At 35.1% G+C, this 15,059-nt stretch overlaps 1 protein-coding gene across 3 annotated transcripts in view; it reads left to right on the top strand.

Annotated features, from left to right (window-relative positions):
• LOC113649012 (sodium/potassium-transporting ATPase subunit alpha-1) overlaps window positions 1-15,059 on the top strand; it is a 31,162-nt gene extending 16,103 nt beyond the window's left edge. Inside the window, exons 1-22 of one of the 3 annotated variants that reach the window (XM_027156568.2) lie at window positions 4,926-5,077; window positions 5,718-5,819; window positions 5,939-5,998; window positions 6,780-6,983; window positions 7,094-7,207; window positions 7,357-7,491; window positions 7,962-8,079; window positions 8,319-8,587; window positions 8,739-9,047; window positions 9,256-9,390; window positions 9,482-9,674; window positions 9,781-9,956; window positions 10,037-10,173; window positions 11,314-11,464; window positions 11,544-11,712; window positions 11,796-11,950; window positions 13,381-13,504; window positions 13,630-13,775; window positions 13,879-14,009; window positions 14,104-14,205; window positions 14,471-14,562; window positions 14,855-15,059. In XM_027156568.2, coding sequence (XP_027012369.2) covers window positions 5,048-5,077; window positions 5,718-5,819; window positions 5,939-5,998; window positions 6,780-6,983; window positions 7,094-7,207; window positions 7,357-7,491; window positions 7,962-8,079; window positions 8,319-8,587; window positions 8,739-9,047; window positions 9,256-9,390; window positions 9,482-9,674; window positions 9,781-9,956; window positions 10,037-10,173; window positions 11,314-11,464; window positions 11,544-11,712; window positions 11,796-11,950; window positions 13,381-13,504; window positions 13,630-13,775; window positions 13,879-14,009; window positions 14,104-14,205; window positions 14,471-14,562; window positions 14,855-14,883 — 3,081 coding nt within the window. In that variant the 5' untranslated portion in view covers window positions 4,926-5,047 and the 3' untranslated portion in view covers window positions 14,884-15,059. Of the gene's footprint in view, window positions 1-4,925; window positions 5,078-5,512; window positions 5,607-5,717; window positions 5,820-5,938; window positions 5,999-6,779; window positions 6,984-7,093; window positions 7,208-7,356; window positions 7,492-7,961; window positions 8,080-8,318; window positions 8,588-8,738; window positions 9,048-9,255; window positions 9,391-9,481; window positions 9,675-9,780; window positions 9,957-10,036; window positions 10,174-11,313; window positions 11,465-11,543; window positions 11,713-11,795; window positions 11,951-13,380; window positions 13,505-13,629; window positions 13,776-13,878; window positions 14,010-14,103; window positions 14,206-14,470; window positions 14,563-14,854 lie in introns of those variants that run through there. The other 2 variants (XM_027156571.2, XM_047803060.1) reach the window with 2 other exon arrangements.

Here is a 15,059-nt window from a genome sequence, read left to right as displayed (position 1 = left end):
CCAAATCACTGCCAAATCAGTAGACTCTAACAATGAAACAGTACAATGAAGAGGACCAGCAATCTGTGAAAAACCCTTAAGCTTTAGAGGAGGTAATAACTGCAAAGTCTTTGGAAAGATCTCAGCCCTTTTACCAATTTGCAAACTTCCCATTGCTGAACAGCAGTCATTTAAGTTTGGGTCCATCTCAATGACCTGTGCTGATATCCAATGACCAAGAAACTGAGGGTCTGGTGCAAGAAATAATATTTCTCTTGTTTGACTTACAACTTGGTCTCTTTATGCCACTTCAGTACAATTTTAAATCTTTTTAACAATTTCAAGGACCTTGTTACTGTAATTTTGGATTATGTGATGAAAGATACATGATTTACCTTTTAGACTAATTCACTGTGATTTTGGTTACTTATTTTAATGTCCTTTGTTCATTTGTAGAGTTTTTGTCATGATTCTTTTCCATTTTCATGTTTTGTATGATCCTCTTTTGTTGAGAAACATGTTGGGTATTATCTATATTGTCTTTAGTGTGTCTTTTGCATGTAAACTCAAGCAAAAGAAGTTTACCATTTATCTCTTTCATTACACATTTTGGTCTTTTCATTCTTTAGTCATCTTCCTTCTGATGAAGCACCAGCATTTATGTATATAGACATCAAGAAAGATTTATAAAACCAGCAGATGTGTCTAATGAGTTTCCTTCCTAAGATTTTTTTCAATGGAGATCTCTTATTGCAGTGTTTAATTCACCAGTAGCATTACCCTTTTTGGCAAAACTTTTAGTCTACTGTGATTGCACAAAGTAATGTGAACATCCATGTTATAGGAGTTAATATTATTCGTGTAGGCTATTGGGGAAAATCTTATGTTGTGTTTATCATTTATTAATTTTTCTTTGCTATATATTATATAGATTCCATGCCAGTATAAACAAGTTAGTTTGAGATATTGTTGAAATGGGTGATTTGTCAGACTTCCAAATGGGACAAATCATTCAAGCTTATTTAGCAGGAGCATCTGTAAGATTTACAGCCCAACTCTTTGGTGTTTTAAGAGCAACAGTCTCCACAATTATGACTGAATATACAAAGCATGGCAGGACCTCATCAGCAAAAATCATCAGTCTAAACAACACAGAACTACTGCAGGAAAGGTGACAGCAGAACTCAGTATCCACCTTAAAGACCCTGTTTTCACAAAAAAGAGAACTTCACAAAGCCAACATCCATGGAAGACTTGCAATTGCTAAACCATTTATCACAGACACAAATGCAAAATTGCAACAAAAAAAAAACTGTTATCATAAATCCTGGACAGCTGACGACTGGAAACAAGTGATATAGTCTGATTAATCATTCTTCACATTATTCCTATCTTTGACTGTCTGGTCTGCCAAATGGGGTGAATCTATGAAGATTTGGATAGCCAAATGTTGGTATTCTGGAGGCCCATTCATTAGCGTACGATGTTGTGTTACTGCTGGCAAGTATGTGATCAGGTACATCCAAATGTTTTTTCCAAAAATGATGCCATTTTTCAAGATGATAAAAAAACATTGACTGATCATTATCCTTTTGTAAATATAAATGGTGGGTTCTCTAAACATGGTGTTATCAAGACCTTAATAAGATTATTACATAAAAGACTTCACTCTTTCAATTGAGGTGCATATAGATAATTTTAATAGGACAGCATTCTTTCATCTCAGGATTATTAAGGAAGGAACAAGTTCGTGCTTGCTGCCTCTCTGTTGGATTATTGCCTTATTTTCTAACTGTCTGAATGATCCAGTAGGAGGATTAACAAGCTTCAGTTAGTCCAGAATGCAGCTTCCAAAAGATAACAACACTCCTATCTAATGCACAATCCACTGGTTCACATATTTGTTTAGTTAAGCCTTAAATAAACAGATATCCTGATGCCCTACATTCATTCAGAGTTCCAATCACTTGGAAAACACTCCCTGTTGCTGAGGATGGCCCCAAATGGACAGCCTAAAGATATAAGATATTACTGTGGCTCATACCATTGAATCCATAAAAGTGGATCCGTACAGTAATTAAAGCACTGAACAATTTTTCTATGAGGCTTACTACTACAATTGCTTTGATAGTTTTAGGACTGCAATTGCCTGAACAAGTCCCAAGTCTTATGAAGAGTCAGGTGTGTACAAATTCATTGTGTGTCTATCAAAACTTTTAGTCTACTGTGATTGCACAAAGTAATGTGAACATCCATGTTATATGAGTTAATATTATTTGTGTAGGCTATTGGGGAAAATCTTATGTTGTGATTATCATTTATTTATTTTTCTTTGCTATATATTATATAGATTCCATGCCAGTATAAACAAGTTAGTTTGAGATATTGTTGAAATGGGTGATTTGTCAGACTTCCAAATGGGACAAATCATTCAAGCTTATTTAGCAGGAGCATCTGTAAGATTTACAGCTCTTTGGTGCTTCAAGAGCAACTGTCTCCACAATTATGACTGAATATACAAAGCATGGCAGGACCTCATCAGCAAAAGTCATCAGTCTAAACAACACAGAACTACTGCAGGAAAGGTGACAGCAGAACTCAGTATCCACAAGTCTTGTGCATCAGTAAACAGTTGATAAATTCAACAAAGTAGACTTCATGTTAAAATTTTGCTGGTTAAACTATTGCACTATTTGGCCCTGTATTACACAGTCATAGAAGGAAAATGATTTATAATCTCACTGTCTGATCTCCAAGATGAGGATGGTTTTCCTTTTGAGTCTGATTTCTCTCAAGGTTTCTTCCTAATATCATTTAACATTAATACCCTGAATTTATGTGTAAAATGTATTATATATATATATAATATAACCTTGTAGTGCCAGCTGCGAATGCAGGTACACAGTTTAATGCAGACAGATTTACCAGGCACCAGGCAGACATCCAAAAATCTTTGGCAAAATCTGGCACACCGCATATCATGGTCTATGTCAAAAATACAAGTAAAGCAGAAACAGAAGCAAAAATCAAATCAAGAAGAAAGACAATGAACAGAATTTTGGTAATGTCTGAATGAATGATTGAAATAAGGAAAAGTGTCTCTTAAACTCTGTGTGTGTGGGTGTGTGGGTGTGTGACTGATTGATTACAGGTGTAGGTGTGTGTGGTGTGTGTGTGTGTGGGTGTGACTGATTGCTTACAGGTGTGGGGGGGTGTGACTGATTGATTACAGGTGTATGTGTGCGTGCACAGGTGTGACTGATTGATTACAGTTGTGTGTGTGTGTGTGTGTGTGTGTGTGTGTGTGTGTGTGTGTGTGTGTGTGTGTGTGTGTGTGCGCGCGTGCGCGTGCACAGGTGTGACTGATTGATTACAGGCATAGGCGTAAATCTCGTAAATCATCCGAGGACCCCCCCCCCCCAATTAAAAAAATATCGCACTCTCTATTGTGAAAAATATATTTATGTATGTATACCTAAATAATTGTGTAAAAACTGCACAATAGAAACAGTTGAGTCCCCCCTCCTCTTCCTCACAGTGGTTTGACCCACTGCCTGCTTTCCCAGTACATCTCACCTACTCTACACACACGAGTCAGGTGTGTCGCTGCGGTTTAATTAATGTTAAACTCCATTAAGTAGGGGATTTTATTCACTTTAACTAAAGCGATTCTCTTTAATGTAGTTAATGCAGACTCGTTCATAAATTAGTTGCGGCAAAAATGCTGATTACCGATGTAATTTTCCATGAATCTGCTATATCAGCGATTAAAATATTACTTATCTAGTTAACATTAGCTTGTTTACAATAGCTTGTTCCATAGTGCACTGATACTAACACGCCAAAGCCGTTTCCCATGCATTGTTTTATTTGGGACGACTTGGCATAACGTTAACTTAACATTTACGGCTACAATTAGCATATTGTTTAGCTGTGCATTTACTAAATGAGCACTGTGCTACGTCCGAACTGATCTCACTGTATTTTTTGTATAATCAATTTCTATTCTGTTCTTAAGTGTCTTAATTAATTTTAAGTAACATTTTAAACTTTTTTTTATTTCCTTGTTTTTATTGTTGTGATTATTTCTTTATGATAGTTAAATGTGCTACAGTATAAATAAACTTACCTTGCAGTGTCATAGACTAGATAAAATGACGGAGAAAAAGAAAATTTGAACCTGAGAAAAACTTTGAAAATAACCATAATGACGCGTCTCCATGTTACAATAATGATGATAAAAGCAACGTTTTTCACTGTGGGGAGTGTACAGTAGTCTGTGGAGGCCATGTCTGTAGGCTGAAGTGTATATTCCTGTAGCTCCTCAAATGTTTAGGTTTCTTGTCACAGCCTCCTTGGAAGGTCTCCTTGTCTTGTCTTTTTATACATTTTGGAGGGATGTCCTGATCTTGGTTGTGCTCCATTTTCTCTATTTGTTCTTGAGGGTCTTTACTGTGTTGCATACTGTAGTATATCTGATAATTATTTTTGTACCCCTCTCCTGATCAATACATTACAAGCATGCTTTGTAAGCTCTTTGTGGTCCATGGATTCAGCAGTCAAATGAAACCAAGAAATGTTCCACAGAAGCAGCTGATATTTTTTTGGAGTTAATCAGAATAAATTAATGGATAACAGCTGTATGATATTTACATTTGGACACGAGGCTAGATGTGATTGGATCACACTGAACACATTCACAACCCCATTCATATATAAAAGGTGTACAAACTTATGCAATCAGGTTATGGTCGTTTTTTTCTGTTTGTTTTTCTTTCCCATCTTTCCTATAAATGTTTCATTTTTAAAAAATATATATCCATTATACATTCCATTAACATGTTTGCTGACTACAATTTCCTACCATATTTCTTCATTGGAATTAAGAAGCCCAAACCCCATTCCAGCATGACAACGCCCTATTGCACCCGAAGTGATGTCCATGAAGACATGGAGTATTATTTGTGTAGCAGAAGAACTCGAGTGGCTTGCACAGAAACCTACAGGAAACATCTCCACATTCACCTTCCAAAATCTTGCAGCATTGGGTGACTAAATCTGCAGTGGGATGTTCAACAATCATGAGTTTATTGATCAGGTGTGTACAAATGTTTGGCTACATAGTGTACGGGTGTAAGTTAGTTCCTTGTTAGTTCCTTGCCTGTCTATTAAAACCTCTTACTGAATGAAATTTGACATATGATATAAAAAGTATTCTACTTAAACTACCTGACATGGAGTAATGTAATATGTAGGTAATCATATGTAGAATTTGTTTATGTGATAAATATAAAAATATTCCAAGAAATACATAGATAATATTGGTGGGTAATATTAGTATATTACCATGTAAACACACTGGTGAGTTTAAATTACCTACCTGTATGGACCCTTTGTGTATCTACAATACGTTAAAAACTTTTCCACAAACACTTCACCACTTTCCCAGATGTTTTGGGAAACTGTTTGGTTGCCATGGAGGAATTAAAATGACCTACGTCCAGTTTTGTCCAAAACTCCTCCCCTTCTGACCGGTGAATTGCTAAACTATAAAAGTTTCTCTACCTTGTTTGGACCAGCGCATACTTTGATCAGTTACTAGACAAAAACTTAAAATGGGCTTAGGGGTAAGGGAATTTTGTGCTTAATGTATTACTTTGAGTTTTGTAATTGCTAATTATTTATTATTTTTTAAATGAATTTTGGCCTTTTTCATGTTGTACAAATTTTATATCCAGACAGGAAATGATAAGTACATGCTTGCAGCAAGTTCAGAAGAAGGGGGGAAAAAGAAGAAAAAGAGGAAGGACTTAAGTGAACTTAAGAAAGAAGTGGATCTGGTAAGAAAGCTTTTTTTATATATTTTTTACAAATTATATTATATAACATTTATACCTAAAGCAATACATTAAAATATTTTATATGATTACTAATATTTAAATCATATTTTCCTTTACAGGATGATCACAAGTTAACCTTAGATGAACTCCATAATAAATATGGAACTGACATTAACAGAGTGAGTAGAAGATCTATTGGAAAAGAAAACCCAACTAAGCATTAATACAGATGTTCTTTGGGAATAAAATCATCTTGTATACTGATATTCATATATATATATATATATATATATATATATATATATATATATATATATATATATATATATATATATATATATATATATATATATATATATTAGTATCGTCATCTACTTCACAAGTCAACTAGTTCTAAATAGTAACTAGTTGACTTGTGAAGCCTTATTCTATGGGTAATAACTAATTAGCAATAAGTGCTGCACATTTAACATATCAGCAGTCCCTGTTCCAAAAATGAGCCCTTTTTAAATTGACAATTGATGAAAATTAGACAATTCTGCATAATAATAATCAAAGACATTATTAAGTAACTTTATACAGTGACAAAGTGCTCCATTATGCCTCGGTGTTTAAATCCACCTTAGCTCTTAGTGAAAAGAAATTTCTTAGATGAAAATTTCTGTGCTGAGTGGATGTTCCAGGATGACTGACTCCACATCACTGACCAGTTTTATAAGGAGTATATTCTTTATATGGCATAGCATGTTGAAACTGTACTAATGGCTGTTGGTGACCCAGCACATTAACAAGACATGTTGGTTTTCCTTTCATTTGTCTTTGTAGTAAGATATAATATAGTGAGTATTGATAGATTTTACAAAATAATTGTTTTATCCCTCTGAATTTAATTGAAACTTATTAAAACAAATTAATTTGTTCGTAGTGCATTTAAAATCATATGTTTTCCTATTTTTAAAGGGTTTGTCCAGTTCCCGGGCAAAGGAGATCCTAGAACGTGATGGACCCAATGCTCTCACGCCTCCTCCTTCCACCCCAGAATGGGTCAAATTCTGTAAACAGCTCTTTGGTGGATTCTGTACACTTCTGTGGATTGGAGCTTTTCTTTGTTTCTTGGCTTTTGCAATTCAATTCACTACTGAGAGTGAACCAGAGAACGATAATGTAAGAAATGTTCATTTTAATCTTTTATTATGTTAGTTTCATTAGTTAACTCATTTCATTTTTTATTTTCCTATTAATGAAGCAAATAATAAGATTTACTTTTTTCATAGCTGTACTTGGGTATTGTCCTGGCCACAGTGGTATTGATTACTGGGTGCTTTTCATACTACCAAGAAGCTAAGAGCTCAAAGATCATGGACTCCTTCAAGAATCTTGTTCCCCATGTAATATACAAAGAACATTCAAAATAATATATATATATATATATATATATATATATATATTATATATATATATATATATATATATATATATATATATATATATAATGTCCACATCTCAGCCATCATTTAACTGCATTTTTCTCATATAGCAAGCTCTGGTTATTCGTGATGGTGAGAAAAAGAGCCTTAACGCTGAAGAGGTTGTTGTTGGTGACTTGGTGGAAATTAGAGGTGGTGATAGGATTCCTGCTGATTTACGTATTATTGCTGCTCATGGTTGCAAGGTAAGATGATACAAATTTTCTTCAAATACATTTTTTTGAATTATGTATATTGATTTCAACTTGGGTTGAACAGGGTCTAGGATTTAAGGTTCCATCATGATCTCTGGTTACGGTCTGTGTGGAGTTTTTGTGTGTCCTACCCATGTTAAAGTGGATTTGATGTGGTTTATGCAGGGTTCATATGATAGGTGGTTTGGTGGTGCTAAAGTGTGAATGCATGTGTGCACATTCAATTAAATTTTTATTTGTATAGAACTTTTAACAATGGACATTGTCGCAAAGCAGCTTCAGAGAAATTTAAAACAATGTGAATGTAATGTTTATAAATTTTCATTTATATGGCATATGATACCATAATAGTATTTTGGGAAGGATAAATGAAAAAGCTGGCTGAGCTAAAAAAAAAAAAAAAAAATTAATTAACCGCACCTACATGATAACAAATGATGTGTATACTTATGCCCTTGTAGGTGGACAATTCCTCTCTTACTGGAGAATCTGAGCCACAAACCCGTACTCCTGACTTCTCAAATGAAAATCCTCTTGAGACAAGGAATATTGTGTTTTTTTCTACAAATTGCTTGGAAGGTAAAATATACTCATACATAGCTATAAAATAAGTCATGTACTAAACAAAAGATAGATAGATAGATAGATAGATAGATAGATAGATAGATAGATAGATAGATAGATAGATAGATAGATAGATAGATAGATAGATAGATAGATAGATAGATAGATAGATAGATAGATAGATAGATAGATAGATAGATAGATAGATAGATAGATAGATAAGCTCATTTAAATAAAATGTTTTTTTTTCTCAGGTACAGCCAAAGGTATCGTCATCAACACTGGTGATAACACAGTAATGGGTCGTATTGCTATTCTTGCCTCAAGTCTGGAGGGTGGAAAGACACCCATTGCCATTGAGATTGAACACTTTATCCACATCATTACTGGTGTGGCTGTTTTCCTGGGTGTGTCCTTCTTCATTTTGTCCCTTATTCTTGGATATGGATGGCTTGAAGCTGTCATCTTCCTTATTGGAATTATTGTTGCCAACGTGCCTGAGGGTCTGCTCGCTACTGTCACAGTAAGTATTGTACCTAAAAATATCCATGATTGTCCGACCCAATTAAATGTTAACACAGTCATTTTTATGAAGTCAGTCTTTTTTAAATAGACAAAACCAAGTTGTCTATCATTTTTCATTTTAAAAAATAATAAAATTTTTGTTCTTATAGGTGTGTTTAACTTTAACTGCTAAACGAATGGCGAAGAAGAACTGCCTGGTAAAGAATCTTGAAGCTGTAGAAACACTTGGATCCACTTCCACTATTTGCTCAGACAAGACAGGAACTCTGACCCAGAATCGTATGACTGTGGCACACATGTGGTTTGACAACCAGATTCATGAAGCAGATACCACAGAGGACCAAAGTGGAACTTCTTTCGACAGAAGCTCTCCCACTTGGTCTGCACTTGCTCGTGTAGCTGGAGTGTGCAACCATGCAGTCTTCCTTGGTGATCAGAGCAAAGTTCCAATACTTAAGGTTTGCCTAATTGTCAAAAGTTTTTGGTTATTTTTAATGTTTTCCAAGCCATTTTTATCAATTTTCTCATACTTCTGATAGCTATAAATGCAAATAGCAAATGTTCATTTGGTAAGTTTGCAAAATTTAAAAGGTCATTAGTTATTATGGAAGGAACAAGAACGCTAAAATAATAATATTATTTCTCATTTTGTTCATTGCCTTACAGAGAAACACAGCTGGTGATGCATCAGAGTCTGCCCTGTTAAAGAGTATTGAACTTTGCTGTGGCTCAGTGAAGGAAATAAGAGAGAAGTATCTAAAGCTTGCTGAGATCCCTTTCAACTCCACCAACAAATACCAGGTGTTTAGATTTAACCTTAAAATAACCGTTTATTGATCATTTGATGCTCTTTGATTTGAGACCTAACAAACTTTTAACTGTCACACGTAAGCTCTCAGTCCACAAGAACCACAACTCCTCAGAGACTGAGCATATATTAATAATGAAAGGAGCCCCAGAGAGCATTCTGTCCAGGTGCTCAACCATCATGATTCAGGGAAAAGAACAACAATTGGATGAGGAGATGAAAGATGGTTTCCAAAATGCCTATGTGAAGCTTGGCAGCCTTGGAGAAAGGGTATTAGGTGAGAAAATCTAATTAAATACACGGATGAAAATGGACTATTTGATATTTTGATAGTAGATTGAATACTACAGTATGTTTATACACTGCTATTCTTTACTTTCCAGGTTTCTGCCATTTTAACCTCCCTGATGATCAGTTCCCAAAAGGCTTTGCATTTGACACAGAGAACATAAACTTCCCTACTGAGAACCTGTGCTTTCTTGGCCTCATATCAATGATTGATCCTCCCCGTGCTGCTGTACCTGATGCTGTAGCTAAGTGTCGGAGTGCAGGAATCAAGGTACAGAGATTTACAATATAGAAGTGGAATGGTTTGTGTAATGGTTTGGTTTGAGTTTTAAAACTTTTACCTTGTCCCAGGTTATCATGGTTACAGGAGATCATCCAATCACTGCTAAAGCCATTGCTAAGGGAGTGGGTATCATCTCTGAAGACAATGAAACTGTAGAAGACATTGCTGCTCGCCTGAACATCCCTGTCGGAGATGTCAACCCCAGGTTACCTTTATTTATTGATTGATTGATTGATTGATTGATTGATTGATTTAAGTCTAATGTGCAGTGGTGCCTCATTAGTAGGCTTGACCTCTAGCTAAAGCCTCTGGTATGTTTGATTAATAAATATGGCCAAGGGTTGCATACTTTCATTGAAATTCATATACATGAAACATAACCATAGCACAGATTTTTCATGTAGCCTGTTGCAAATTTCAATATTTTTTCAATAAATCAGCAGTTAAGATTAACTGAATGTTGTAAGATCAAATACTATTACTGCCAAGATCCAGCTGTAAACATAATTTTTAACAGTAAAACATACCGTATATTAAATAGTAAAGTATAGTGCGGGTTTGTGCGGTGAACAAAACTTTATCTCCATTATCGTTATAGAGGTCTAAGGTAGAAGAGTGTTAGGAATAAATTAAGTCTAATGCTGTAACTGTATGACAGGTAATGCTGCTATAGGTGGACAGTGCATAGTGACATTCCTGTAGGTATTTAAGAATGTGATCTAGTGATTAAAAAGTACATGATAAAATGAAGAGGTGCCTGGTGATTACGGGGATTAGTCTCTAACCTTGTAGCTTTGGAAGGAGTCAGTTTATTATTGAGGGACTTTGCAGCTTGTGAAAAGAATGGCAATGTTACAAAAAGTTTCTTGGTTTATTTTGTTGACTTGGCTGAGGTAACATTTGTGGTACTGTTTTGGAACAGTAGGCCATGCATGATATTATCTGCTGTCTTTCTGATCTATCTGCTGCAAGGTTTTGTGGTCTGATGCAGTGCACATCCCTTAACAGACAGTAATATGTATGGTGAGTGCACACTCAAGTAGGCCTCCGGAAAAATATAGTAAAGATAGGGGTAATGGTGTCACCGCTGTGCTTTTTTGGTGAGGGACATGGTCCAGTTGCAGAAGAGAGTGAAGCTCAGATCCTTCTCAGTGAAGCCCACTGAGCTGAAATCAAAGAACATCATTCTGACCTATGTGTTCTTCTTTTCAAGGGGGTAGAAGGCCCTGTAATGCTATAGACACAGATTTGGACCAATTTGAGTGACAAATGCATATACCTCCATTGTATAACAGTTTTAAAACTCATTAAATAAGTAAAAGACTAACACCAGATATCTTTGCAGAGAGGCAAAAGCCTGTGTGGTCCATGGGGCAGAGTTGAAGCAAATGACACCAGAGCAGCTGGACGATATCTTGAAATACCACACTGAGATTGTGTTTGCCAGAACATCTCCTCAACAAAAGCTGATAATTGTGGAAGGTTGCCAGAGACAGGTATGAATTAATAATACTTTTAATAAAATGAGAGTTTAACCTTTCAGTTAGTAAATATATTTAAATTATTTTCTTACAGGGTGCCATTGTGGCTGTGACTGGTGATGGTGTTAACGATTCCCCTGCTCTGAAGAAGGCTGACATTGGTGTAGCAATGGGTATTGCTGGATCTGATGTCTCCAAACAGGCTGCTGATATGATTCTCCTGGATGACAACTTTGCTTCTATTGTTACTGGAGTAGAAGAAGGTTAAAAACTACTGAATGGCATGTTTTTCAAGTTTGATTTGTATTAAGCCAAATAAGTAACATAAATATAATTCTCTCTCTAGGTCGTCTTATATTTGACAACTTGAAGAAATCAATTGCTTATACTTTAACCAGTAACATTCCTGAGATTTCACCCTTCCTCCTTTTCATCATTGCTGGCATTCCTCTCCCTCTTGGCACTGTCACTATACTATGTATTGACTTGGGAACTGACATGGTAGGAACCTTTATTATTATTATTATTATTATTATTACAACTATTATTATTTTACATTGGATTGTAGGGCAGCCCATAGCATGCATTTTATTACATTTGGAACATTACCTTTACAACAATATAGGTGTATGTTATTCAATCCCTGTATCAGCAAATGTAGGCAGAACTTTATAATATCAACCCAAGTAATGCAATGTCAAAGTAACATGATTATACTTTCCTATGATTCTGCATAGGATCTTTTTGTTTATTGTTTTTTAATATTTGATTTTCTGCTATTTTGAGTTTTTTCACAAATTTTTTTGTTCACTTCTTATTCTACAAATTTTATACATTCATCAACAAATTCTGTTCACAATATTGAGTTTTGATTTATCTGAGCATGCAAATTTATTTGTCCGGAAAGTCAACAGAAAACAGGAAATAAGGACAAATGTCAGCAACAGTGCATCTTATTTTGATCATTAATTGAGAAGAAAATTATGTGACAATGGTCAGTGGAAACCAAAATCATCAGCCCTTTGAGGTCTAGATTCAAAATCACACCAAAAATCAAAGTAAAATTTGAAATTAAAGGTTGGTCCAATTTGCATGAATTTTAATATAGCAGCTGAGATTGTCACTAGTGTGTATGGCCCCCACATGCCTGTATGCACTCCCATCAACATCTGAGCATGCTTATGATGAGATAGCGGAAAATGTCCTGGGTGTTCTCCTACCAGACCTGGATCAGGGCATCAGTGGGCAGTCTGTGCTACTGTACTACTTGGCAGTACTGAAAAGCATTAAGAGTACCATTGGCTAGCACATGGTGGTCTGTGCAACCATCCAAGGATATTCCTCACCAGACCATCACTGACCCACAACCAGTGGTCATGCTGGCTAATGTTGCAGGCAGCAGCAACAGACAGACTGCATTAAAACCTTAACACATTTGACCCCAAACAGGAAATGATACTCTCAGTAACAGTGTAAAAATTGCAGTCCAATTTTTAGTTAGTGTAGTAGTGATTAAAATACATTGTCATAAGGGACTCCAAGAAGATTTGCCTAAATTCCCACTATGGGGTTTTAAACCAAATTATATACCTAATTTCACAAATTAGTAAAAATCATTATCATAATCACACCAAATCTTGGCTCTTTTCTCTCAAAGTTTCCTGGAAAGAGTTGAAAGATAATGATGTAAAGAATTTGAACTTGTGTGATCAAGCTAATAAATTGTTTGATGATTTGCTAACCACTTGCATGTCTTTGGCGTGTGGGCTCCCAATGTTGTACAGTATAGTAGTAGTATCACCTGAAATGAATAGTGATATATATATTCACATGTGACAGGGTTACCACTGAGCTATCATCATTGCGTAGGGATCTACTAGTGCCTAATATTAAAAAATGTTCTTGGTCTTACATTTTCTTCCTTTTTTTAGGTGCCTGCTATTTCACTGGCCTATGAAAGTGCTGAGAGTGACATAATGAAAAGGCAGCCCAGAAATCCAAAAACAGACAAACTAGTGAATGAGAGGCTCATCAGCATGGCTTATGGTCAGATTGGTAAGATGACTGAAACACTGTAAACTATATTGGATTTGTTATAATTCAGAATTAATAAGCTAAAGAGTAATTCAGTCCTGGATTACAGTAATGTTAATGGAACCAACATGATTGTCTCATTTTAGGAATGATGCAAGCAGCTGCAGGTTTTTTCACTTATTTTGTAATCCTGGCTGAAAATGGATTCCTGCCCTTATACCTCATAGGATTGCGTATTGGTTGGGATGATAAATATGTTAATGACTTGGAGGACAGCTATGGACAACAGTGGGTATGTCCTTTAAATTTCGCTCAAGGTTAGAATAGACAGTATGTTAAAACTTAACTATCTGCATTGTTTTACTACATAATACATGTATATACTATGTTTACAGACTTTTGAGAGCAGAAAAATTATTGAGTACACATGCCAGACAGCATTCTTTGTCAGCATTGTAATAGTGCAGTGGGCTGATTTGATCATCTGTAAGACCAGAATGAATTCTATTATACAACAAAAAATGAAGTATGTAAATCATTTTCAATAGTTATATTTAATTAGGGATCAAATTTCAGAATTAAACACAAAATCTTCACCATCCTTTACTTTTTTCTTTCAGGAATAAAATCCTTATCTTTGGGCTTTTGGAGGAAACAGCTTTGGCTTCTTTTCTGTCATATTGTCCAGGCATGGATGTGGCACTTAGAATGTATCCACTTAAGTAAGTTTACCTGGGGAAAAATGACCCCTTATTAAAAAACAGAGATTAATTATTTCAGCTGTTCTGAGTTGATGTAGTATTGGTTGTTATACAGCCCTATTCTTTCTATCTATCTATCTATCTATCTATCTATCTATCTATCTATCTATCTATCTATCTATCTATCTATCTATCTATCTGCACCTTGACACACTCAAACAGAAAGCATCAAAAATCTGACTGACACAGTTTGCAATCTGTTGATCTTCCTGTTTTTTCCTCATAGACCATCATGGTGGTTATGTGCCTTACCATATTCCCTCCTTATCTTTGCATATGATGAGACTAGAAGATATATCCTAAGACGGAACCCAGGAGGTATGTACATATGCACACTTTGGTCTATGAAAGTGCTGAGAAAGTACTAGGTATAATTTAGATACAGAGTTTATTAAGTAACCCCAAAAATTGACTTGTGACTCCAAATTGAAAATTTGTCACCGTTGGATAAAGCCAATGGATAAAGATCTAAATTACAAATTATATAATACATATCAATGAGCATTTTACAAATTAAATAAAATGCTAAAAAGAAAGAAAGAAAGATTGCGTATAGAGAGAAATGGATAAAAGTGCTGTTGGATAACACTTTTTTCTTTTCTTTTTTTAGGTTGGGTGGAAAAGGAAACATATTATTAAAGAAGACTTGCCTAAGCCCACTCTGAGAACACACATTAAGTAATCCATAATAAGTATAATGTGAACGCATTTAATCTTTAATTGCAGTTAAGAACCATAATCAAAACAATTCAAATTCATCAAATAACTGTAAGCAATGGTATTCAAGTAGATCAATAAAAAAGATGTACAAATTG

This window comes from Tachysurus fulvidraco, chromosome 18 (genome assembly GCF_022655615.1).
Source record: "Tachysurus fulvidraco isolate hzauxx_2018 chromosome 18, HZAU_PFXX_2.0, whole genome shotgun sequence".
Lineage (NCBI taxonomy): Eukaryota > Metazoa > Chordata > Actinopteri > Siluriformes > Bagridae > Tachysurus > Tachysurus fulvidraco.
This window is presented reverse-complemented; position numbering and strand designations above follow the sequence as displayed.